General features: G+C 52.0%; 8 protein-coding genes across 8 annotated transcripts; 3 read left to right on the top strand and 5 right to left on the bottom strand.

Annotated features, from left to right (window-relative positions):
* Nucleotides 1–625: 625 nt before the first annotated feature.
* Nucleotides 626–2,343, bottom strand: dps1 (putative aspartyl-tRNA synthetase Dps1; the record flags this gene model as incomplete). Its single annotated transcript, XM_056962299.1, has 2 exons — nucleotides 626–1,303; nucleotides 1,357–2,343. 2 exons carry the CDS (start codon nucleotides 2,341–2,343, stop codon nucleotides 626–628), a joined length of 1,665 nt encoding a protein of 554 aa, XP_056827302.1.
* A 2,010-nt stretch (nucleotides 2,344–4,353) lies between these two features.
* Nucleotides 4,354–5,528, top strand: N7477_000635 (uncharacterized protein; the record flags this gene model as incomplete). The annotated part of the gene is made up of 2 exons (XM_056962298.1): nucleotides 4,354–4,989; nucleotides 5,043–5,528. The coding sequence occupies 2 exons, from the start codon at nucleotides 4,354–4,356 to the stop codon at nucleotides 5,526–5,528; spliced, it is 1,122 nt and encodes a 373-aa protein (XP_056827301.1).
* A 575-nt stretch (nucleotides 5,529–6,103) lies between these two features.
* Nucleotides 6,104–7,269, top strand: N7477_000634 (uncharacterized protein; the record flags this gene model as incomplete). The annotated part of the gene is given in 2 exon segments (XM_056962297.1): nucleotides 6,104–7,008; nucleotides 7,023–7,269. The coding sequence occupies 2 exon segments, from the start codon at nucleotides 6,104–6,106 to the stop codon at nucleotides 7,267–7,269; spliced, it is 1,152 nt and encodes a 383-aa protein (XP_056827300.1).
* Nucleotides 7,270–8,896: 1,627 nt separating this feature from the next.
* Nucleotides 8,897–11,846, bottom strand: N7477_000633 (coatomer subunit gamma; the record flags this gene model as incomplete). Its single annotated transcript, XM_056962296.1, is given in 5 exon segments — nucleotides 8,897–9,129; nucleotides 9,184–9,999; nucleotides 10,050–10,422; nucleotides 10,439–11,676; nucleotides 11,771–11,846. 5 exon segments carry the CDS (start codon nucleotides 11,844–11,846, stop codon nucleotides 8,897–8,899), a joined length of 2,736 nt encoding a protein of 911 aa, XP_056827299.1.
* Nucleotides 11,847–12,213: 367 nt separating this feature from the next.
* On the top strand, nucleotides 12,214–13,138 carry N7477_000632 (phosducin family protein; the record flags this gene model as incomplete). The annotated part of the gene is made up of 3 exons (XM_056962295.1): nucleotides 12,214–12,251; nucleotides 12,364–12,546; nucleotides 12,649–13,138. 3 exons carry the CDS (start codon nucleotides 12,214–12,216, stop codon nucleotides 13,136–13,138), a joined length of 711 nt encoding a protein of 236 aa, XP_056827298.1.
* A 505-nt stretch (nucleotides 13,139–13,643) lies between these two features.
* On the bottom strand, nucleotides 13,644–14,757 carry rsmA (putative bZIP transcription factor (Fcr3); the record flags this gene model as incomplete). The annotated part of the gene is made up of 5 exons (XM_056962294.1): nucleotides 13,644–13,927; nucleotides 13,983–14,185; nucleotides 14,310–14,343; nucleotides 14,403–14,577; nucleotides 14,638–14,757. The coding sequence occupies 5 exons, from the start codon at nucleotides 14,755–14,757 to the stop codon at nucleotides 13,644–13,646; spliced, it is 816 nt and encodes a 271-aa protein (XP_056827297.1).
* Nucleotides 14,758–16,288: 1,531 nt separating this feature from the next.
* N7477_000630 (casein kinase 1 family protein) lies at nucleotides 16,289–17,825 on the bottom strand (the record flags this gene model as incomplete). The annotated part of the gene is made up of 4 exons (XM_056962293.1): nucleotides 16,289–16,404; nucleotides 16,525–17,539; nucleotides 17,592–17,664; nucleotides 17,814–17,825. 4 exons carry the CDS (start codon nucleotides 17,823–17,825, stop codon nucleotides 16,392–16,394), a joined length of 1,113 nt encoding a protein of 370 aa, XP_056827296.1. The 3' UTR covers nucleotides 16,289–16,391.
* Nucleotides 17,826–19,577: 1,752 nt separating this feature from the next.
* N7477_000629 (putative cell polarity protein (Tea1)) lies at nucleotides 19,578–24,054 on the bottom strand (the record flags this gene model as incomplete). Its single annotated transcript, XM_056962292.1, has 4 exons — nucleotides 19,578–23,082; nucleotides 23,151–23,289; nucleotides 23,349–23,745; nucleotides 23,800–24,054. 4 exons carry the CDS (start codon nucleotides 24,052–24,054, stop codon nucleotides 19,578–19,580), a joined length of 4,296 nt encoding a protein of 1,431 aa, XP_056827295.1.
* Between the last annotated feature and the right edge of the window lie 312 nt (nucleotides 24,055–24,366).

Below are 24,366 nucleotides of genomic sequence, written 5' to 3'. Positions count from 1 at the left end.
CGAAGTTGACAATGCCAAGAGATGTGCGACGGAAGCACGGCCCATCAGCCGAGACCAATGAAAGTAAGTGCCGAAGCTAGGTCCTGTGAAAATCCGGGGAAGTACACTATCCTTTAAATGATACCAAGAACAGGTTACAAGCAGTGGATAGGTCAAGTCCTTAGTTAAGAGAATCATGGTATCAAAGAAGTTAATGGCATAGTCTAGTGACCAACTGACGCGTGACGGCGAGCCCTGGGATTCAAATCCTGTCGCACACGGCCCTGTCTCCCAATGATTCGTAGCCCCATGTCGGCCCTGCGAGTGGGCGAAACTTGATCTAAGAAACCAATATTTTAAAAAAAAAAAAATTCCTACCAAAAGCCGCCACGGATAGCTTAGCCTTCTCTCGGTGCATTCGGGTGACTATTTGCTGATGTCTTGGTGGAGTGATGATGTGACGCCGTCCCCGGATTTCTGTGTCTCTCACTTTGAGCTGACTCCACACAAGCAAATTGATTACTGTGATAGGCACACACGTCTAGGACGGACTTCTTTAGAATTCGTGGGTATCAAAACTAAGGGAGGATAAGGATATGGTCATTCAAAAATTCATTCATTTTAAATCTATCTACACACAACCCGCTCACGGGCGCAGACGCTGAGGGTCACGAGGGAACAGAGACGTCAACCGCACGTTGGGCAGACCCAGGAAGAACATAACTATACGGTTCATACCCAGACCACCACCGGCGTGAGGGGGACAGCCCTGACGGAAAGCGTTGAGGTAGTCCTCGAAGCCCTCCTGGGTGGGGTCCAGACCCTTGGAACGCATCGATGCCTCCAGCTCGTCGATGTTGTGGATACGCTGAGCTCCCGACATAATCTCCTCACCGCGCATGAAGAAGTCGTAGGAGTTGGAGAAGCGGGGATCCTTGGGATCGGCCTTAGTGTAGAAGGGACGAACAGCCATCGGGAACTTGTCCAGCACGTAGAAGTCGGTATCGTACTTCTCGCGGATAATCTGACCAAGCTGCTTCTCCATCGCGGTAGAGAAGTCGTTCTCAAAGCGCTCCTGCTCAGACATATCAACGCCAGCCTCCTTCAGCAGAGCAACACCGTCCATGTAGTTCAAACGCAGCGCCTTGCCGTCCTTGGGCAGCTTGAAGTCTCCAGCCTTGGGGTAGGACTTCTGGATGATAGCGATCTGGGCAGCGTAGCGCTCCTTCATTTGGGAGAGGATGAAAACCAAAAGGTCCTCGGCGAAGTCGAGCACCTCGTGGTAGTGGTTCTGGAAAGTCTTCTCGAAATCGAGACCGGTGAACTGCAGGGTCGTCAGCAATGATCCTTTCCTCCATCATTGTAGAAAGGTCTTACCTCAGTCAAATGGCGGTGCGTGTTGCTGTCCTCCGCACGGAACACGGGGGCAATCTCGAATACGTTTTCCATGTCACCAGCAATGCACATTTGCTTGTATAGCTGGGGAGACTGGGCCAGGTAGGCCATACGCTTGAAGTACTTGACCTCAAAAACGTTGCTGCCACCCTCAGTGGCAGAGCCGACGAGCTTGGGAGTGAAGATCCATCGAGAGCCACTCTTGATCATGTACTCGGCGAAAAGCTCGGCGACACCACTGGAGATCCAGGTGATGGCCTGGCTGGTCTCGGTCTGGAGGTCCAGAACACGGTTGTCAAGACGGGTCTTCAGAGTAACAATAGGAGCACCCTCAGCATCAACCTGAGGGCTGTCATCGTTGGTCTCCATGGGAGGCGGGCGCTCAGCATCCTTGACCTGCATGGGCAGCATCTGCGCGGCCTCGGAGATCATGTACACCTTGCGGATGTGAATCTCGAGGTTCTGAATAGAGGCAGATGAGATGGGCTCGGCCGGAACTTTGATCAGACCGGTGACCTGTACAATGGAATTCACATTCAAACCTCCGGTGTACTTGATCATCTGTCGCGAGATAGGCTCTTGGGCCGCGATAACGGCCTGAATCTTCTGTCCTTGCTGGCGCAGCATCAAGAAAGCCAATTTACCACTCTGAACACGCGCATTATCCACACGGGCAACCACGGTAACCTCCTTCTCAGCGTATGCCTCTGATAGCTCGCGGAATCGAAGGGTGGAGATGACGTCCTCGGTCTCGGGAATAGGGCCGTACAGATCCTTGGCGGTGTCAACGGCTGCGATCGCTGCCTGAGCCTTCTCTTGAGCTGCACGGGCAGCAGCCTTCTCAGCCTTGGCCTTCTCCTTGGCCGCCTTCTTCAGCGCATTCTTGCTCGCGTTCTTAGAGTCGCCTTCCGCGGGAGCGGCAGGGGTTTCCTCGGGCTTGGGACGAGTGGGCAATTCGGAGTCCGCCATGGTGCTATAAAAACAATAATTAGCGGTGATGAGGCAACAGCTGCTGGAGAAGCTCTGTACCTTAATGATGCTCTTGGAATGGGAAAGCTCTTTGCGGTTGACACATCGACTTGACTCACCCCGCCGGAGAGCCCTAAGCCCTAAGAGGGGTGTCTCTCACGTGACCTGTGTTTACTTGCTGATGCAATCAAGAACAAGCAGCTGTTGATGGCATAAATAACAATTGAGTAAGGATAAAATTTCGCAGATGTCTCTAGAGCGTCCCGAAGGCCCTCAAGCTCAGTATAAATACTGTGTTATGGAGGTGCATGTTGCTTGGCGTCGGCAAACTCTACGGCAGACGTAGTTCGTATAGTTCAAGTGACAGACACCACTTACTTCTGACAATAATCTAGGTTCACTCGAACGCTACAGGCTATCTATAGTCGGTATTGAAAATATATACATCGAGCCAGCGCCATGAATATGCCTCATTTAGACGGACCAATGCGCCACAAGAGCGACCTATGCAGTTGGCATGTCGACTTAAGCCCAGTTTGAAGCCTTCAAAGCCCACTGCACTCCCTTGTAAACATCATCCGCAATGGTCTTAGGGGCCCAGGCGGGCTCTCCACCGCTATAAACGCCAGTGCGCACCAGAATTGAGTGCCAGCTGCTGCCGTACTCACTGCGATAAAGTTCGCGCCCCGAATATCTGACTCGGGGTTATCACCAACCATGTAGACATTTCGAATTGGCGGAAGGTCACCTGCACCACCAAAGACCTTTGAGCGGTTTCGAAGTAGCTGCCGCTCAGCGAACTCATAGGTTCCTTGGTATGGTTTTCCGATCACCGTCTTCTTCAACTCAATGCCCTTGCTGGGGCCTCCAGTGGTTGCCGCCCAGACACCCTCCAGGGCTTCACGGAAGCCACCTTGACCAAGACGTGGCAAGGGGTATGCAGCGGCCCACCACAAGTCAGGGTTGGAGAAATACAAGTGAGGCTGACCGTCCTGTTGGTATCCGTGGTTGGGAAGATCGACACGACCGTTCTTCTCCGAGAGAGTGCCCACAAGTCCCTGAGAGGAGAGGAGAAGGTCCATTATGACTTGCGTATCCAGCGCCCAGTCCCGAGGGTCATTGAAGACGAAGACAGCGTCAATTTTGAGGCCCTTGGTCGGATCTGTGGGGTCCAATGGCTTGGGAAGAGGCCTAGCGAACGACTTGTAGTAGTCCAAGAAGTTCTTGGAGAACGGCCAAACAGACGGATTAGCCATGAATATATCCCCTGGTGTCACAACATTCTTGAATCCGTATTGCTCCGCAACACGTCGACAACCGTCACCATCGCCACCAGCAACCAACACACACTTATTCTCCAGCGCACTCTCCTCATCGGGGCCCTTGACCAGCTCCGCGAAGGGAGAGTGGCTCTGGATAATGACTGATGGATCCAAGGGCACGTTCAACTTCTCGCTTATCTCCGCAACGCGCTCCGTCTCGTGTTTGCCGCCGCCATTGGTGAGCAGGATGAAGGGGATGCCTTGCTCCCTCAAGAGGGCCAGGGAGTCGGCGGCACCGGGAATAGGTTTTGAAGATCTCAGGAGGACTCCATCGATGCTAGAATGATGCGTTAGTCCTGAGAGGCAATATTTCGGCCATTTGCATACATCGCAGTCACTCACTCAAAGGCAAAGGCGAAGTCCGGAACGCGGGTCGAACTAGCTGTCTGAATAGCGCGCCTACCGAAGTTGCAGCCGACCGGTGTACGCTGCAGCAGGCTTCGTGCCCGCAAAAGTGTTTGCAGTCTCATTGTGTTGTGATAGACCGGAGTTGAAGGAAGAGAGCGAGGGGGAACGCTCCGGGCGGTGATATCATCTCCAAATTGAGTCAACCTCCGCCCCACACTTTGACTTCTCCAATTCGCCGCTTCTTCGCGACTTTGATTTCATCTTTAAACTCACCTGTCTCTTCCCGGACAGCCATCCCCCCAATTCGAATCAATCATGCTACTTGAAGCAAGCACCCGCCATGTCCTCGCCCAGCCACAGCGTCTTCTTTCCTACTGAAATTGTCTTCCTTGTTGCAGAGTTCCTTGACCACATCGACGAAGATGACTCCTCCCAGGACTCTCTTAGCACAAGACAACGAGCTTTCTATAACTTCTGCCTGGTATCGGCTCAATGGTATTCCGTCGGTGTCAGCTTTCTGTACCAACGCCCATATTTTCCCGGCGGTAATGGATTTACCAAGTTCGCCCACACCTTGTGCCCACCTCGAGGTGTCAAAAGAAAGGCCAATTTTGGATCCATGGTGAAGGTACTATCTTTGGCGAGCTTGGTACATCATAGCATGAACAGTCTCACGGCACGCCTGTTGGGGCAAATGAAAGAGAACCTCGAAGTGTTTATTGCGCCTCGCGTTTCCTTCTCGGTCAACAGCCTTCCAGCGCTATCAAAATGCCAGAATCTTCTGGAGCTCAATCTGAGTCTCGTTAGTGGACATGTGATCCCGTTTCACCGCTTGAAGAAAGCCATCAGCAGTTTGCCAAAGCTCAGGAAACTGGAGCTTCCTGCTTCGATGTCTCTTACACACACGGACAAATCCGCAGGGTCGTGGCCACCTAAGCTCCGGAGCTTGAAAATCGGTGGAACTCTGGATCCTAGGGTGATGAGTTCCTTTGAGTGGCCCCCCTCATTGCAGAGCTATCTATTCGAAAGTGTACAAACCTCACTGCAGTCGTCTTATACAGCGTTCTCGAAAACGAACAGCTTCGTGAACGCCTCGAGTCACTAGACTTGGACAATACCAATGAAGAGATGTGCTCTGATCAGGCGAGCGATTCCTTATATTGGTTGCCTAAACTCATTTATCTCAAAATTCCCGTGGATGTCACCAAGGATCTTCTGCTTTTACCGCCACCTGAAGGGCTCCCAAGTCTACCACTTCGAGCGCTCGAATTAACGAGGCCATACTTTGCCGAAGAACCCCTCGGGTTTGACCTCCCGAATGAGATGCTCAAGGCATTCAAACAAAACCTGCCCAACCTGTGGGCCTTTGGCATCAGCGAAAAGTGCGTGCATCTGGTCAAAGAACGAGAGGAAGAGCTGGATGACGAGATTTGGAATCACATTGATGAGGCAGATGACGACGAGCTTGAGAAGCTAGAGGACTTAGGGCTTTACATCCTAGATGACAACTTATGATTCAAACTTGATCGACAGCGAGATACCCCACACATAGCATATACACGATGAGACAATGAATACAATGAATATCAAGATTTAAGAATATTAGTTGGATTCGACGCAAGCTGCTCCTCACCAAAATTGGCATCGCCGATCCGGCATAGCTACTTTCTACCCAGGTCCCCACGGTGCCTCATACTTCAACACGGCCATCCCCGTTGCTCCGCAGTGTTTCCATCTGACCTGAGAACTTCCCTAGATTGCTCGAATTCTTGACGTCTTTTGATAATCACATAGCCTTCATTTAAGCCTCGCGACTGGTATTACCCAGGCTGAGACGTTCGGATATTCGAAGGACCAAAAGAAGCTCCGCCTGAACTGGAGCCGAACTGGTCTTTAATTCACCAGTGCACGCCGACAATTACGTCCTAGCCAACGTCGCTGCACCTCATCAAAATCAGTCACATATTCTCTTTTCCACAAAGATGCTTCCTATGATCTCTCGTGCGAATGCCTCTGCCACCATCATCTGCCCTCCAGGGAATTTTCATTTCCATCCCCAAATATCTTGCCAGGACTGCACTTGTTCCAGCATGTCTACCACGACCTGTCCCAAGCTGCCCGCAGAGATCATCCTACTCATTGCGGAGCACCTGTGGACGCTCACTGGGCATACCAAGGAAAAGGAAACACTCATGGCTCGACAACGCCTCATGAGGAACTTTTCTGAGGTCTCGAAAGTTTTCCATTGGGCTGCCAAAAAATGGCTCTATCGTTGCCCCGAACTTAGGGCTGGGGAGAGCCTGGTCAAATTTGAGAGCACCGTGAGCCGATATGGTACCAAACTCGGAACTTGGCTTCATATTCTTGAACTAGGATGCATCGAACCCGGCAGTCACGACGAATTACTCACAAGATTGCTTTCTCGAACAAAACCTGTCGTTTTCGAGGCCCCGCAGACTCCATTTGGAGTAGAAAGCTTGACTGCCCTTTCCGCAGGTGGAAACATTCAGAAATTGGACCTTGGCCGAGTTAGCGGCATTGGATTTCTGGACTTGAAGCAGGCTATTAGTCACCTGTCACAACTGAGACACATCACTCTACCATGTGAAATGGCAATTGTCGACGCCGATATCTCGGTTGGAGACTGGCCCGCCTCTATTGAGAGCATCACGCTTGGAGGAACTCTTGACCCCAAAGTGATGCGGAATTTCCAGTGGCCTACCCATCCGTTTGGCCTTGTCTTGCGCGACTGCCAAAGCCTACCCGCTGCATCACAAGTTGCTACACTTGATAGCATCTTCGCCGGTGAGACCATCCGTGAATACCTCCACAGGCTGTATATTAGCTCTGACAACGGCTTGCTCTCTAAGAGCATGACCACTGGCTTCTTGTACTTACTGCCAAATCTCGTCGAGCTTCGAATTCCGCTGGATATGGTCGAAGATTTCCTCATCCTACCCGCCTCTGTCGCGGTCCTACCGATCAAAGTACTCGAGTTCGATGAGCCAGGCTCTGGCTCAATGCAGAAGAATTTTACCTCATTTCTTCGCCTGCATTGGATACGAACCTGCGCCATCTTGTCTCTTTAGGACTTCCACAGATTCCCAGAGTTCTATGGAAGGGCAATTATCATGCAATTCACAGAAAACTTGCTGCACATGTGCGGAAGACTCCCTTAACTGAACTGCCCGATCTCCATGGCCCCAGATTCCTCGGCTTATGGAATATGAACTATCCGCAGGATATTCCTGCATGATAAAGTCCTCCCACAGGAGTTTTTAAGTCACCCTATGGGCCACCACATTTCATCATCGATGCGTTTCGTCATTCACATATGAAGCGCCTACCCCTTGGGCCTCTGTGTGGTGTCGTTGGATGTTTGACTCGTTGCATCGAAGTACCTGAAGAACTCCATTTGGGAACCCGCTGTTGGACTGCTCTGTTCTGCAACAATTTTCGACGCCATTTATGGACCATATGGACACTATTTTTTGACATAATACTTGATGCCATTAGCGGGCTCTGTTTATACATATCTATTACTTTTCATATTTGAGCCAAGAACACAGCGCATGTTTAGTTCTCCAGATCTATCTATAGCTGTCGAGGCTCCTTGAGCTGTGGTTACCCTGCACGCGCAACGACTACCCTACTTCGAAGTGCCACGACACCAGGAATGGTAGATGAATCATGACAAAAGGATGAGTGGATAAAATTTTACCTTAGTCTCGACATATTACTATATCGATTGCGAAACTCCGTCTGCAGGGGACTCATGATCTTTGAATTAAGCCAGATGAGCGCCATGCTTTTTGGGCAGCTTATTTTGGCCCTTTTGTGTATTGGCTGACGAAGCTGCTGGAATTGAGACTCCCAAGATGCTGCCTCTCCGGGCTCTTCCCCTGGATGACGGTTTCTCGGGAACATCTCGATCAAACTTCTCGCAATTACTTCTAAGTGGTCTGGAACTGGATCTTCACGATCCTCTCTCCCCGGAACTTTCCGGGGGCTCTCGACTGTCCCACGATCACACTCGAAGAACGTCTTCAGCACTAGGGATCGAGCCCTCTGGAATTTCAACGAGCCACCTAATTTTCCTACCGAGTGACATCGCATCAAGGCCATGGGCTATCTTCTAAGAAAGGACTTTCTCCAGATCCCATTATATTTGCTCGAGTCCATTCACATTCTGTCTTTACGTCTTCCTCTCATCAAGTGCTCCTCGCAGATGAGCCAGGTCGGAGGGCGCCGAACACGAATGAGCCGGACGATTTTCCTGTACATCGATTTTCTCACATTGAAACCCCTGAGGTTCCCCTGTACCCTGCTCTGGAGTTATGGCAAGATCTCCTATCATCTGAGGGTGCTGTGGATAAGTTCTAGCCCATGAAGGTTCCCGGGGACCTCTTAAAGTTGAACCCTCTTCCCAATCTTTCGCCATGCCAAAGTTGTTTTGGCTGTAATGATTACTCGCTCCCTTATCAGTTACTTTTTAGCTAAATCGTCTTGACACTAAGATCGTAAAAACGCAAGCACCATATGGCCGTTCATCTCTGCGAGTTGAAAATGAGCACACCCAAGTCACTACTCCGAATCGAACCAAATCACCCTTAAAAATGTTTTCCGTGAATTCTATTCGGACCACAAAAACAACGAACAATATAAAACAGGCTTGACAGCAGACTAAACACGTCCTCCAAGATTTTGTAGCAGCTTCATGGGACTCGTCACAAGCAACAAAATTGGCCCCTGAGCTTAAGAACAGCGACAACAGATTGAAAAGATCCCTAGGGACAAAGCAGCGTGGGAACGTGAGTGGGACCAAATCCTCATGCCGACTACAATTTGATATAAGAAACGGAGAAAAAAGTAGGTTAAAAACATTAAGTGACAGATGCCAGCACGGCAGCCGCAACGCCTTCCTCTTCTGCCCGCACGGTAATCTTGGTCGTGACGCCGCTCTTGGTGGAAAAAGCCATCTTGATGAGGGCCGCTACCCGGCCGCCGGATACGGTCTTGCCGAAGAGCTTGAGCGTGTGTGTGCTGTTGTTGAGGGCGACGTCGGTGCCCTCCAGGGGTTGCAAGGACAAGGCGGAAATCAATTGTTCAGTGGCATCTGGAATCCATTAATATGCTTGACGAGGTATCAGTGTATGAGAAAGAGACTTACCCGTAATGCCCTTCACGTTGCTTAGTTGCAGAGTCTCGCTCTCCTCCTCGCCGTTAGCACCGGTCTGCTCCCAGATGTGGTCGAAGCTGCCTGCGAACGTGGGGATCACATAGTCGCTACCAGTGAGCTCGAGATCCTCCACCTGGTATTCATCATCGTAACCAGTGTCCTCCGGCTCGCCAGTGGTGGGGTCAACCTCCTTGCTGGTAAACTTCAGGATGTTGGTGAAAGAGGTGATGGGAACGCTGTGTTCACCATCAACCTTCTTGAATGCCACATACACAACACCGGGCTCATTAGGAGTTAGCTTGGGGGCAGGAATGATGAAGTCATCCTCCAAGACCTCGTCCTCTGATGGTGTGGCAACAACAGTCACGTTCTCTAGGACAGTATCGGGCAGGGTGTTCTTAATGTCATATTGCACGACGATGTGCTCCTTGAAGACATGCTTAACGGCGGTAACAACGTACTCAGTCTCGCTCTCAGTGAGCTCGACAGGCAAGGAGGACTTGAGCAAGTTGCCGTACTCCTTGATGTCAGGGATCTGTATGAGCTGCTCGGCGTATTTCTGAGTAGCAGCAGCGGTAGCGGCCTCGGCCACACCACTTCCCTTGCTCTTTGGGGCACCAGTGGACGGCGCCTTCAGAGTCGGGGTAGCAGTGGTGAGCTTCTTAGTCCGTTCCTCAGCCAACGCCTGCTCTTGGGTGACAACGGGGACGGAAGAGACATCGAAGGCAGCGGCAAAAGTCTTCTTGTCACCCGATGTCACGTACATCACAAGCTGGTGTTCAAAGGTGGAAAGAGAGTACATCGAGTCTGACGCTGTTAGTATCATGATCATTCAACGGTATGTTAAGTATTCTTACCATTCTTGATGAACGCCCGAGCCATGTCATCCTCGGCGCTCATCAGGCGCAAGTTCAGGGCAGCACGGTCGCGCACTTCATCGTCAATGTCATCGAGGCAGCGGGTAAGAAGAACGTGCACACTGGACTTGACTTCGGGATCCTTTTGGCCAACGCCGAATTTGGCGAGAGCGGTGACAGCGGCAGCGCGGACTATGGCGTTCTCCAACACGACACGGTTGTAGATGTAGCGGATATACTTGGTGGGGTGAGACGTCTTGGGACCTTCGACGCCAAGCAGGTGCAAGATACGGACGGAAAGCTTCGTGAATTCGCAGTCCTCGATGAACTCACAGAGATGGGCAAGAGCATCCTCCTTGCTCTCGGGAACGAACTTGATCAAATCAAACATGCTCTCCACCACGGTGCGCTTGAAGTCGTAACCCCCCCTCGTCGCGCAGAATGCCACTCAAGAAGACCAGCATACCAGCCTGCTTGCTGGGAAACTTAAGACACAATGTGCGGATGGCCTCGACAATGGTTATCTTGAACTCATCGGTGATATCGGCCATAAATCCAGAGATCTGCTTCATCAAACGATCAACGCTAGCCTCGTTGCCAGTCTTGAGAAGGGTCGTAATGGCGAAGGTGGCGATAGAGCGGTTGGAGTTGGAGATAAGCGCCTCGATGTCAGGATTGCACACATTGACAACGTGCGGCTTGAAGCTAGCGAAGTTATGCAGGATGCGAATGGCGGCAAACTTGGTGATGGATCGTGGAGAGGACAGGAACAGCTGGAGGACGTGAACGGCCTGTGACGCCTCAGCATCGGAGACATCGCGCATGTCGCAAATGGCCTTTGCAGCCTCAAAGTTAACCATTTCGTGCTTGTGACGGAGCCAGCCATCCAACATCTGCATCATTGGTTTCCGGAGACCTTGGTCTTCCTCTGCCAGCTTGGCCGCAAGACGGACCAGGAGAACCAGAGCCGCAGGGCTCTTCACGACACCGGCAGCGCCGTACTGCTGCACCATCTTCACAAGCGCCATGCGGTCGTGCGAGCGCATCTGGTACAAAAGACCAATTGCATGGTATTGGGTCATGAAGTTCGACTGCGAGATAGCGTGGGCCTGTGAGCCAGATGAGAAGCCCAGGAAACCGGTCGATGACTTGGAGGAGGAAGCGGCCTCCTGCGTCTCACTCTGCCATCTGCGAACAACATCGCGGGCAATGGGGAGAAGGTGGTAGGACGAAACCAAAGCGGCCGAGGAAACGGAGGGAGTCTTGTCAACAATCGCGGTCTTGATGAGCCGCTCGATACCCTGAACAGTCGATCCATCAATAATGCGGCACAGCGCCCTGATGGCGTTGGCCCGGTACAGAACGTCGCTGCCGACCGCGGTGTCCTTCATAATGATACTGGTCGACATGATCACGTCCTCCGCGGTACCGGACAGCTCCTTCAAAATAAGGTAAACCATCTGTCGCAATGAGGGATCCTTGTTCTGGAACAGCTTGGAGATACCGAAAAAGAGGGTCGTGGCTTCGTTCGTGGGGAACTGCTCCCCGGTGAAGAGGAGGACCGCAATCTTGGTCAATAACGTACGACATGTTCGCGGCGAAATCGGAGAGGAGTTGAACAGTCGAGCTAAAGGGAACAAGCAGTCAGTACAATTGCACAATGGGTGGTTGTGGTGAGCCGCATGGCCAAGGGGGCAGAGGTCCCATTGCGGACCACGTACCATCTTGGAATACGGAGGTCCGATCAAGCTTGATCATGACCTGGTCCGCATCTTCGTCTTTCTTCATATAGCTCATATTGCCCAGGTGCTGGGATTGCACCAGCAGAGTGTATTCGCGATCGCCGGGGATGGATTGAAAGGGAGGACACAGTAGCAGGGGTGAGGCGGTGTAGGCAACTACTGCATTGGCATAGTCGCCCCCAAGCGAATGTAGAGAGCACAAAGAAAATGGCGAAGCGGAGACGTGGGGATGAAGGGGACCTCGAGCTCCGACTGTTTATGGAGTAAAGTTGAAGGTGGCCTTCCGTGTGTTTGGCCTTGTGGCGCCCCGAACACTGCAAACATGCAAACAGGAGGGCGCAATGATGCGTGCCTTCACCCCTCACACTTGAGACTATCTTTATTCGATCGCCGAGCACTGCATATTGGTCGTTGATTTAAATATGCAGGTCGAAGTCAACCCTAACGAGGACACTGAATGGTACGTCGTTCACACCTGTCATCTTGCCATCTGCGGCCTGCCCGCATTTCCCCCCGCTATAAGCCCGGCACGAGCTATTTACGAGCACTCTCTAACTGGAATATGGAGCAAGGAATGATATCCTTCGTCAACATGGAATCATCCCTGAGAAGCCAAAAGACCCAGAGCCATTGATCCAAGAAGCCTTGATCGCGGCGCAACACAGAGCGTACGAGAACAGACTCGAGGATAAAGACATTGATGAGCTGGACGCTCTGGAGGATGAAGAGGACGAGGGCTTCCTTGAGCAATATCGGTGAGTTGACTCGACAGCAAACCCTAAGCGATCTTCGATAATATCCAAATACCTGTCCAATGCCCTCCTGTATAAAGCTACCCAAGCTAACCTACCACATAGCCAAAAACGTCTCGCAGAAATCTCCACCCTGCAACAAACCAGTCTGTTTAACCAGGTCTACCCCCTCCAAAAGGTCGATTACGCCCGCGAGGTGACGGAAGCTTCAAACAATGCCTTCGTGCTGGTCAACCTGACCTCTCAAGGCGCCAACGTGGAGTCGCGCGTGCTGACAGAGCTATGGCGGCACTTAGCCGCCAAGTTCGGCGATATCAAGTTCTGCGAGATTCGTGCGGACATGTGTATTGAGAACTACCCTGAGAAGAACACGCCCACTATCCTGGTATACAAGGATACTGAGATCCGACGACAGCTTGTCACGTTGCGGGAACTGAATGGCCCACGTACGAAGCTTCCAGATCTAGAGAAGCTGCTCATTGAAATTGGAGCGCTCAAGGAAGACGATGTTCGTCTTAAGAAGCGGGATGATGAGGAGGATTACCACAAGGATGATGATCTGAACGTTGAGGATTATGATGACGACTGGGATTGATTGTCTTATTTGGTACAATATGACAAAACCATGATTTTGCAATGCATGTACAATATGAAATGCCCAGCCATGGCCCCTTGATGGGGATTGGAATGAGGAGGTAAACAGGCCAACAAAAACATTGATCATTTGGACGGGTTTGAACTGCTCAATACCAGATGACCTGCAAATATATTTTCTTTCTTACACAGCTCAATTGACCTCAAGGCATGCACCTTACGCACTGAATTCTTTGTGGACTTCAGCCAAACCTTCAAGGTACTCCGTCTAGTTCCATAAAATCCTGGAAAGAAGTGAAACATTGCTCAGGTGGAATACATTAAATCAACCAGATATCCCAAGAAAAGTCACGGCGAGGGCAGTTCACCGCTCGCTAATTGAAGCTCCAACGCCAAAATACTCCAAATGTGAATCGAAAAGTCCACGCATGTAGAAAGGACAACAACCAAAAAACCATATCTCATCAAATAGGAGGCACCAAGTCTAGGACTGAGCTCATCTCATATCAGATCAGCTCATCACGGCCCGCGGCACTCTCTTCAATAGCCCTCCGAACTTCACTCTCCTTGAAAGCAGGGCCCTGTCCATTACACTGCGCCAGCCCCTTAAGTCGCTCCGAGACATCACCAATGTCGACCTGGCCACGCTTGAACAGCTCGTGGCTCTGGATAAGATCCCACGTGTCGCCAGCGTCGAGTAGCTTCTCGCCTGTGACTTGGCAAACAGTAACGCGGTGTGGGCTGCCGGCCCCGGGGACGGTGACGCCAGAGCCTGAAGAGGCTGTTCCCTCTGGCATCAGACCTGTATTAAAATCGGTCGGAGAGTACTTCATTGGTCCAGTGACGGTTGGTTCGGGGGGGTTCTTGCGGATTGTGATTAGACCGTGATGTAGCACGCAGGATCTCATTCTCGGTTGCGTATTTGGCCAGTTCACGTTTTAGGCGCTCGTTGTCGGCTTGTAGGGATTTTGATGCTTCCTCGAGGCTGTTCACTTTGTCTTCGAGATCGCGGACGTGGCGTTCTTTGCGCTCGCGGAATGCTCGTTGTCTTTAAATGAAACCAGGTTAGTCTCCAAATTAGAAAACGGGATTAAGGTATCCTCAAAGATAAGGGTATCCTCAAAGATAAGAGGAAATCCTATAGACCAGAAGACGAGGAACAAAGCACGTACGCAGCCCGATTTTGTGCTTTGCGCTTACTCTGCGCTGGCGTCATATTATCCTTCTCCTCGCTACTGCTGTGCCCGCAGGATCGGTATAGTGACGCTCATCTCCATCAATTGAAGCGGGGTCCGTTTTGGTATGGTTCACGTCATTGCTCGACACTGAGTGCTTGGTGAATGAGTCTGGCGGTGAATGCGGTGGCGGTACGAGCGAGGTGGAGGGGTCGAGGCGAAATGAGGGGTCGAACCCAGGGAAGTACTGGTTGTTATATGCATTCTGAAGCCAGTGTTAGAGAGATGCGATCGCATAGACGGCCTTTGATTAGGGGAGTCGTACCAGGGTGAAGGGGTCGCGGAGAGCGTCGTCATTATGTGACTGAGGCTGTTGGTCAGGTGTGGGCAGCCCGTAGAGCGAGTAGGGCTGAGACTGGTGACCGGCATAGTGTGAGTAATCCATCGCGCTGTGACGAGAGAGCGTTGGAATAGCAGAGCGAAGCGGAGAGAGGAATGAAGTTGGGTTCTGGCCGGGGATCCTGATACTTCCCAAGGCTTACCATCACGGATCGTTTCCCGCCCGAGGCGACTCCGCAATCGAGATTATTTGTGTTCCACGGATTCTTCTTTACCTGAATGCCGTGATCTTCCCACAGATCTGTGCTCAATCTCTTTTTCACACACGATCAGGATTATCTAACGTGCCTTGTCGCGGTGGAGCGGGTCTGGCCCGTGAGGGGGCCAAAACGGGGCTGTTCTATGACTTCACCCTCAAAGTCAAATGTGGCGGACAACGGAAAACATCTACGACCGTTTCGGCTTCTATGAGGAACTCAGTTGGAAGGGGTAAACTTCATATTAGATGTTGAGAAAAAAAAAAGGCCAACGGCATATCCGTCAGACACTGAGCGATATTGGCCCTAGAGGATCCAGTGGTACTACCGTCCTGGTGTCGTCGGATCCTTTGTCTCTCGCAAAATGCGAAAGTGAAGGGAATGAGCATGCAGCTGGAATGAATAGAAAGGGCTCAATTTGGAAACGCAGTGCAATATCGACGCAAACCACCCCGGAAGCGACCCTAACCATGTCCATCGCCAATCACCAAGAGACCTGACTTCCTCCAAGTGGGTACATTCGAAGACTTGCCCATCTGCAGAAAAGCAGTGGCAAGTATCAAGCCTGCGAACAGATATACCCGAAGAAAGCCACCCTCGAAGAACCCTCAAATCTGGACCGGGCTGAACCGGTCCTCCCCTCGCCCCCATGCGGCGTCGATATGCAGAAAAAAAAAACAGACAGAAAGCGCGAGAACAAGAGAAATTCAGAAGCAGAGAAGAGATAGTGATGAAGGAAATGGGCAAGGACAAAGGGGAAGATAAGGATAGGTAGCGCATTCGATCATGCGGTCCAAGGATGTCCAGTGTCAGCAATCAAAGAATCAGAAAAGAAATATGCTGATCCCAAATTGATGCCATCATTCGCGTCTCCTTCCATCTTTCCTTTCCAGTGGCTTGCGAGGTATAAAAGTTAAGTCGCAAAGGCCGAAAGGCAAAGACGTAAGAATAGCCACCATCTGAATAGCGTTTCGAGACTGCATGATCCGGTTGACCAGTGTGAAGAGGTACAAGTGGTCCGGATAAAGAGAAAACAGTCATCAAAGCGATCGCAAGCTCAGAACATGATTCACACAGAAAGGAATCTTCGTAGAATGAAAAGAGCGAGCGAACGAATGTACAATGACGGGTCGAAACGGCTGAGGTCGAAAATGGATCGAAAACGGGGTAGAAGGGCTGATAGGAGAGATTGCAGAATGAATGGAGAGGTCCAAGGAGAAGAAAAGAAATCCGAAAAGTCGAGTCGAGTGCAGAACGGTGCGTTCACGGCGGTTGACCAGGGGATTTCCGGGTGTCTGAGGTTGACAAAGGGTGAGAGTACGCAGGAAGGGGGAAGTGAAAACGAAAAAAGCATCCGCTATTCCCCTCAGTCCCGCGACCGCTGCACAATTAGTACCACTGAGCTCCCGTACCATCGTCCCGCTTCGAACGGCTACCAGTAGGTCCATAACCTAAAGCAGCACCTTTCGAGGCAGAACGCAGCCTAACGCCGAAGACTATGCGATTAGTCAGATTCAGAACTGAAGGGTCCTCCACGCCAGCGTCACAAAAAACACCAAACGCAGGAGAGAAAGAAAGGGGGTTCCCTACACGGAACCTTGTTTCATAATACTCACATCCTGTCACTTCCTCCCACGGCACGGTTGGTGTCCGGAGTGTTGTCGAGGGTACCGCGGTCAATGACCTTGCGTCGCTGGCCGGAGATGGCGCCGGGCTTGGCGGCACCGCTGGCGCCCAAGGGGGCAGCAGCAGCCTGGCGGCGAGCGGCCTCGTCGTCCTTGTCCTTCTTGGTGGCGTCCACAATCATGGCGGCATTCTTCTGGTACTTATAGACGGTCCAGTCGAAGACATAGTCGTACTGGAAGGACTCACGGACGAAAAGGTCACGGAAGATTTTGCGGAGGTATGAGTAATCGGGCTTGTCGTCAAAGCGGAGGGAGCGAGTATAATTCAGATAGATGGCGAACTCGTTGGGGAAACCACGGCAGAGAACCTCAGTGGGGGTAGTCATCTTCTTCTCCATGATGCGGTCGTACTTCTGCTTCTTGGTAGCAGCCTTCAGACCCTGCCAAGGCAGAGAACCGCGGCAGAAGTAGAGCATCACATATCCGAGCGACTCCATGTCGTCACGGCGGGACTGCTCGACACCCAGGTGGGTATTGATACTGGCATAACGGGCAGTACCAGTGAGGTTCTTGTTCTCACGGTAAGGGATGTGAAAGTGAGTCTTGGGGTCACGGTACTTCTTGGCCAGACCGAAATCGATCACGTTGACCTGGTTACCGCGCTTGCCGATGCCCATCAGGAAGTTGTCGGGCTTGATATCACGGTGAATGAACGACTTGGCGTGGATGTACTCGATACGGGAGATGAGCTGATCGGCCAGCAGGAGGACAGTCTTGAGCGAGAACTTGCGGTTGCAGAAGTTGAAAAGGTCCTCCAGACTGGGACCCAGGAGGTCAATAACCATGGCGTTGTAATCACACTCGGTGCCGAACCAGCGAACGAAGGGGATACCGACACCACCAGCCAGGGACTTGTAGACGCGGGCCTCATATTCGAGCTGGGGGTGCTTGGCCTTGACGCTTTCGAGTTTGATGGCAATCTCCTCACCGGAGATGATGTTGGTGCCTATGTCGCTGTCAGCGGAGAGACCTCGGAGGAGACATAATGAATAACATACCCAGGTAGATGTCACCGAAAGAACCGCTACCGATCTTACGGCCAATGCGGTACTTGTTACCAACACGCAAATCCTGTGTATGATGTCAGCAAGAGTTGTCCTTTCTTATTTCTCCTGGAAAGGGCCGTCTCCAAGCCATCGTCCAAGCGGAATGTACGATTCGCGCCTGATAGAATTTGGGATCGGAAGGGAGATAAATCGATGGAGGTAGTATACACTGACCATGGTCGTCATCTTGGAATCGTTGATAGCACAGCGGCTAGCCGTGCGGAATGGACTGGAGACTCTGGAGTGGCTGTTAGAAAAAAACGAGGTGCAAGATAAGAAAAAGTTTCAGGGAGCAAGGAGTTGACAAGAAAGAGGGTAGATGCAAGGTTGGATGAGGCAGAAGCAGTGAGAAGAGGGGGGTGATAGTTGGGCCTTAGGCAAACGGGGCTCCCGGCCTCAGTGGCTGTGTTGGCCACCTTGTTGGTAATGACAATGTTGAAGACGCAGGCAGCCGGAGAGAGAACCATTAAGTCAAGGCAGACAGGACCGTAGATAGGGAAGATAAGACAACATGGTAGCTTACCTGTTGGGATCGAATAGGGCCGATGCCGACCGTGAAGTGCCGACTGAAGAACGGGGAGTGAGGAAGGGGTAAGGGAGGAGGGAGCGCAGGATCGGACAGGGTCGAAGGCAAAGTCAGAACCGGAAGAAACCGATCAGATATCAAGGGCAAAAGCCTTGATCACGGCAAAACGGGTTTGGAGAGAGGGAAAGGAGAGAGGGGGGAGAGGAGTCGGTGAGGTGTATTTTTCATTAGCGAAAGCGTTACATGCAAAGTACAAGGCGTCCAGGGATTGCCACGCTCAGTCACTCCCGAGGCTGGGGTACTGTAACGCCCCATACCGTCGGGCTGAAATGTTGGTTTTTCTTTTAATAATCTACATCTCTTTTAGTCTATTCTTTGTTATCTTTTTCCTACTTCCCTTCTAGATATTCAGTGATGATCTGTCCTGACAACCTTGTCATGTACAGAGGTACAGCATTGGATGTCCATGTCTCGGGGTTCTAGCCATCGTCCAGTTGTCGGAGCGCGTCTCACCTGACCCGATAACGCCATGAAACCTGAAACCTGAAACCTGGAAGATGCAGGATGCTTTGTTTTCTTCATATGTATTCTTGATACCTGAAATAGCTGTCTAGAGGAACAGGGATACAATGCCAATCTTCAGGAATCTATCTAAGCCACGGCATGACAACTCATGCGGTTTCTACCCTTAAAGAGCCATGTCTCATTCTGGCACCAGATCTAGCGGGATACCTATCATGCAATGCCATGTTTGCCCCAGGGTGTCCCCCCTCCCGCCTAGGTTCAAATGACACGATTGCCGAGCTTTCTGTGCCTATCACTAAGGCTTCGCAAGTTCAACACCCTACAGGCGGATGAGATTGGCCCGTGCAACTCATCGGGCCCTAACCTTCGGGTCTTCGAGGTCTTAGGTGAAGATGGACAAGGGCCTTCTTGAATCAATGTTGAAAATTTCTGCCTATTGAATAGAAGGTTCGTGTAGGTAGGATGTTGCTAGTGGTACAACCAGAGTCCAATAAACATCGGAAAACCGGGGTATAAGAAAATGAAAAAACAAAAGGGGTACAGGAGCGATCGAACAGGGAATTCCAGAAATTAAACCAAACAGAAAGCGAAGGGAAGCCCGCCCCCGCGGTGTGATAATGAAGACGGAACACGGAGAAGGACTTCATCAGATAATGATCATGCACCGCAAAATACACAAAAATATGAAAAGAAAGTCGGACAAAGCAAGATTGTAAAAGCAAAGCGCTCAGAGGGTGTTGCAGATCGACATATCTCAGGGCACGTATTCGTAGAATGGATGAAATCAAATCATCGAGGCACCGTTGCCAGATGTCACCGGCTTGCTTTTGTTGGAAGATCCGGTTCGCTCCTCCTCATCCAATCGCCGACGCCACTCCGCCAGACTGTCATTCATCATGGCAGGCCCCTTCGCTAGTCTCCTTGGTGGGGGTCCGATCCATGTCCAGTTGGCTACTGAGACGGTAATTGCGGTTAGTGCTCTCCCAGTGGGTGCGGAGAGCCTCTAGCTCGTTGGCGAGAGAGTCCAAGGCCATGGAGCCACGGTTATCTGGGAAAGTAATAGACTCCTGCGATACGTTGCTATCGGCGCGGGCTCGACCAACCGCCGCGGTGGAAGAGGCATTACTATGGCTGCGAGTAATGCCATTAGTACCCGGAGCATGTTGAGACTGACGACGGTAATGTCCCACCGAGGTTTCGACCTGCTCCAGAAGCATGTTGACCTTCTGCTCAGCATCTGTAGCGCGGGTCTCCAGGAGGGCGTTTTCTTCCCTGAGCTGGTCAAGTTCGGCACGGCTTCGCTCAACGGAGGAGAGCAATTCTTGCCTGAGACGATCATGCTCCTTCTGAGACTGCTCCTTCTCAGCCTCCGCAGCGGCGAGGTCATTCTTCAACTGCAAGATTTGTCCCTCTAAATTCTCCACCGACCATGATGATTTTTGCTCCAGGTCAGATATCGACTTCTGAAGTCGGTTACGCTCAGCCTCCCACTCGCTAGAAGCGTCTCCCTGGATGCCAGTGGTCTCCAGACTCTTGTGAGCAGCTTCAAGGTCTGACTGCATCTTGGCATTCTGAGACTTGTATCGGCTCAACTCATCCTTCATGCGCTTCAGCATCTTCTCGGTTCCCTTGACGTAATGAACCGCCGACTGGTAGTCGTTCTCGAGCTGTTCCAGCTTCTCCCGGAACGCTTTATCGGCCTCTTGTTCGCGGGATTCGAAAGTGGATTTCATGTCCTCATGTGCTTTCAGACTGGCGGAGAGCTGTTGCTCCAATTCTCGAAGTCTGCCTTGCTCGGGTGTTCCGAAGCGTGACCCTGGCGATTCTAAGCGAGGAGAACGTCTGCTATCTGTACTAACGCCTCGTTCACCAAGAAGATCCTTCAGAGCAGCATGCTGAATGGTCAATGCCCCAGCCTCGCGCTGCTGAGCTTCAAGTTGGGCCTTCAAGTCCCGGCTTTCGGCGGCGGCTGCTTGGCTTTCCTTCATGGCGGTCTGGAGTTGTCTCCTTAGTTGCAAACCCTCCCGACTGGCCTGCTCTTGATACGCCTCAAGACCAGCGATACGCTCTTCAGCCCGGCGCAATTTGTCGGCTGCAGCATCCGCTGCTGCCTGATTGGCCTTGGCCAGGGTAGTGGATCTCTCGACCTGAGCCTCGAGAGCAGCCACTCGCTGGTCAGCAAGGGACCGAATCGAGACATTCAGATCAGTGGATGATGCACGTTCGAGGCCTGACACAAACGCCAGCTTATGTGTCTCAGCCTCCTTGGCATGAATCTCGGCCAGCTCCTCTGCATCACGCAGACGACGGATTGTGTTCTCCAACTCTGTGGACTGCTCTTCATATTCAGATCGGAGCTGCAAAAGCTTCCTCTCCAAACCCTCACGGCGCTCTCTTTCTTCCTCAAGTTGTCTCTCAAGAATCGTCGTCTTGGTAGCGGACGCGGCAACAGCTTCGCGTAAGCTGCCAAAGTTGGAGCCAAAGTCCTTCAATCGACTCGAAGAATCCTCAATCCGCTTCAACAACTCCTCTTTATCCAAGCTGAGCTGTTTCAAAGCAGCCTCAGCCTCAGCGCGCAATAACGATTCCTCTCTAGCAGAAGCCTCGGCGCGGTGCAGTTCAGCGCGCAGGTTCTCAGCCTCGAGGGCGTTATTCGACATCTCAAGCTCTGCCAGGCGTTTCCTTGTGGCTTCATTGGTATCCTCGGCCAGCTCCTTGGCTTGTTTCTCTTGAGCAAGCTCAACGGACATAATTTCCAGCTTGGTCTTGAGCTCGGACTGCGATGCAAGAGCCAATGCAAGACGACGGCCCATATCAGTAGGACGCTCAACTCCATCATCTCTGTCGCGAGAGCTCTCGGGCTGTGGAGTGCCTCGTTGACTACCGCCCTGAGCTGCGAGCCTCGCTCGTGAGTATGCAGCCTCGTTGACAGCCACATCGCGTTGGTGCTCCACTTCAGCAATGCGCTTAGAGGCAATGGATGCTTGTCGGTCCACGGTTGCCTGCATCTTGGCAAGATTGTCCCGCATTTGAAGGAATGCCTCTAGAAGAGGGCGGTCCTCATCATTGAAGTATTCCCTGGCACGCTCATCCAACATAGGACCGCTAGAGGCGTTCGGCATGTAGCCAGCCTTCTTGGCCAGCGCCAGCTCGGATACGTACCAAGCGTTTCGCGCCTTCGTAGATTCCAACTCCTTGATCAACGCTTCTTGATGAGGCGTCAGCCTTGGTGACCGCGGCTCATCCCCAAGGCTGCGAGAGTTGCGGAAGCTGCGAGACTCTACTGAGCCATCAATGCTCACTTGGCGGGCACCAAGGACAGATTCCTCAGCGCTGTCCATAGAACCGCGCTGCCGGTGCTTTTGCAGTGATCGTTGGCGAGCCGGGGTAGTAATCATGGGAGCCGCCTCGCCAGTTTCCATTGCCTTGGCTGTGATTTTTTGTTGTGGCTGTGTTGGAGTCCGTTGACCTGACGAACCTGGGCCGTCCTGCGGGCCATCTTTCGCAACGGGCGACTCAACGTTCCGATCAGCATTGGCAGCCAAGACATCGACGGTTGGAGTGAAGCCACGATCATTTTTCGTAGGAGTCTTGCTGCGGGAATCCTTCGCGGGTTGGGGCCCATTGCTGCGGGGGCCCGGAGAAGGTGCCTGCCCGGGCGGAGGCGGTCCAGAAGGCGCTTGAGCAATCGAGGCTCGTGGGAGTCGGGAACCTGGGCCCAAATTGGGATTTGATCCAAATTCGCCCTGTCGGCCGGCCGCAGCTTGAATCAGACTTTCGCGCGATGGGGTCGGTCCACGACGCAGTTGATCTGGAGTTGCGTTTTGCGCCTCTCGAGATGTACGTCCTGACGGCGGGCCCTGCTTGTCGGTGCTCACTTTCCGACCGCCAGGCAAGGCGCTGCGTTCACTGTTCTGCGATTCGTTGGGATAACGGATCTTGGAAGTGTCAAGGATATAAGCCATGCTCAGCTCGGCAGCGTCTCTGGGGGCCGAGCTTGGTTCGCCGGCCATAATGATGATTTGTTTCCCGAAGGCTGTCATGCTGTGTCCAGATCGCGGTGACGGAGCCGGTCCCATGTTCTGGAAGGAGTACCAGCGTCGCGTCGAGATGCGGAAGGCAGAAAGATCACCAAGATCCATTCCTTCGTCAGTTCGACCACCAAACACATACATCACGTCATTCACAAGAGCAGAAGCGTGGCCTTCTCTAGGTGTCGGGATAAATCCGACACAGTCCATTTCAGCCCATGTGCCGACACGAGGGTCAAATGCCCAGACATCGTTGAACCATTTTACACCGTTTGTTCCTCCGAATAAGAACAATTTGTCATTGTATGTCACAATGGTGTGGTTGGTTCGTGCCGGGGGAATTTGGCCTTCCGGGGACCACCTTCGTGACTATTCTGAACAAGTTGCTCCCACTTGTTTGAGGAATTTTGAAGTTGATTCAAGTCGAACGCAATCAAATCATTGAAGAAGAACCCTTCAACCTGTCCACCAAACACGTAAAGTTTAGATCCCAGGATATTCAATGTATGACCGTATCGTCCCGAGGGGCGGGAACCAGGTGGAATAGCGCGAGACCACTGACGAGAAGCTAGAAGGAACGAAAAGTTAGAATATTTTGGGAAGAACAAAAGTTCGCCAGCCACGTACAGGTGTTGAGCAGGTATAATGTGTCGTCCAATGCATCATTCTCGTTGATTTTAGTATCACCGCCAAACACAATGAACGCATTTCCGACAAGCAAGCTGGCATGACCAACTCGGGGACCAGGACCCTCAGAAACGGTTGCGACTTGGAAACACGACAAGCTGCCACCGCTGCTTTCAATCATCCATAAATCTCCCTTTACGGTCGATCCATCGATCAATCCACCCATCATGTAGATATCGCCCTCCTTCGATGCGACTGCATTGATTGCGGCGCCATATCGGGGGAACGGATTGGCTTGCGGCGAAGAGAAATTGAGTCGGCGCTGTGACCACGGATAGAGGGAAGAGTTTGGACTTTGCGGAGATACCCCATTGGGAGTCTGCTGCGGTCGTTGGGCCTACAAAGGTTAGGGGAACGCGGTCTGGGGCCACGGGTGCAGAGGCAAGTTTACCTGGGATTCTGATTCCGCCCTCTGACGCATTTTCACGTTATCCGGACTGGTAGGACTCGTTGCGGAATTCAAAGAGTTGTTGTAGCTGCTGCTTGGAGTCGGTGTCTGGGAGAAGGCGTTCCCTTCGGTCTTGGGCCCATTGCTGATTGACGAGATGTTGGTAGATGGAGCGCCCTCGGAAGTGTGGACACTTCTCGTCGCGGCAGGGAGCGCAGTTCCCGGTTGGTTCTTCTTGGATTTAAACAGGAAAGCCATCGTTAATCAGTCGTAAGTCGTTCAGTAGAGCTAAAGAAAGCTTCGCGCCCAAGTCGGGGGAAGCGCGGTGCGATGTGCGCTCCACGGTCCCAGCACGGATATCAAAGAAAAGCCTTGTCGTTGACGATTCAGTTGGAGGTTGGGGAGAAGGAACCGGGCGGAGACAGGGGTTTGTGTATTTTCCAGAGTGTGGAGTCGGAACCAGGAACCGTCGACCTTGTTTCCATCCACAATGTTCGGGGGAAAAAAAGAGCCAGGGGTGGGTGAAGTGGTCAGAACACAGCGCTTCACCCAGCGATCGCAGCCCTACTG

This window comes from Penicillium maclennaniae, assembly GCF_028827695.1.
Source record: "Penicillium maclennaniae strain IBT 15551 chromosome Unknown utg000001l:1.0-3280838.0:1.0-3283122.0, whole genome shotgun sequence".
NCBI classification, from domain to species: Eukaryota; Fungi; Ascomycota; class Eurotiomycetes; order Eurotiales; family Aspergillaceae; genus Penicillium; species Penicillium maclennaniae.
This window is presented reverse-complemented; position numbering and strand designations above follow the sequence as displayed.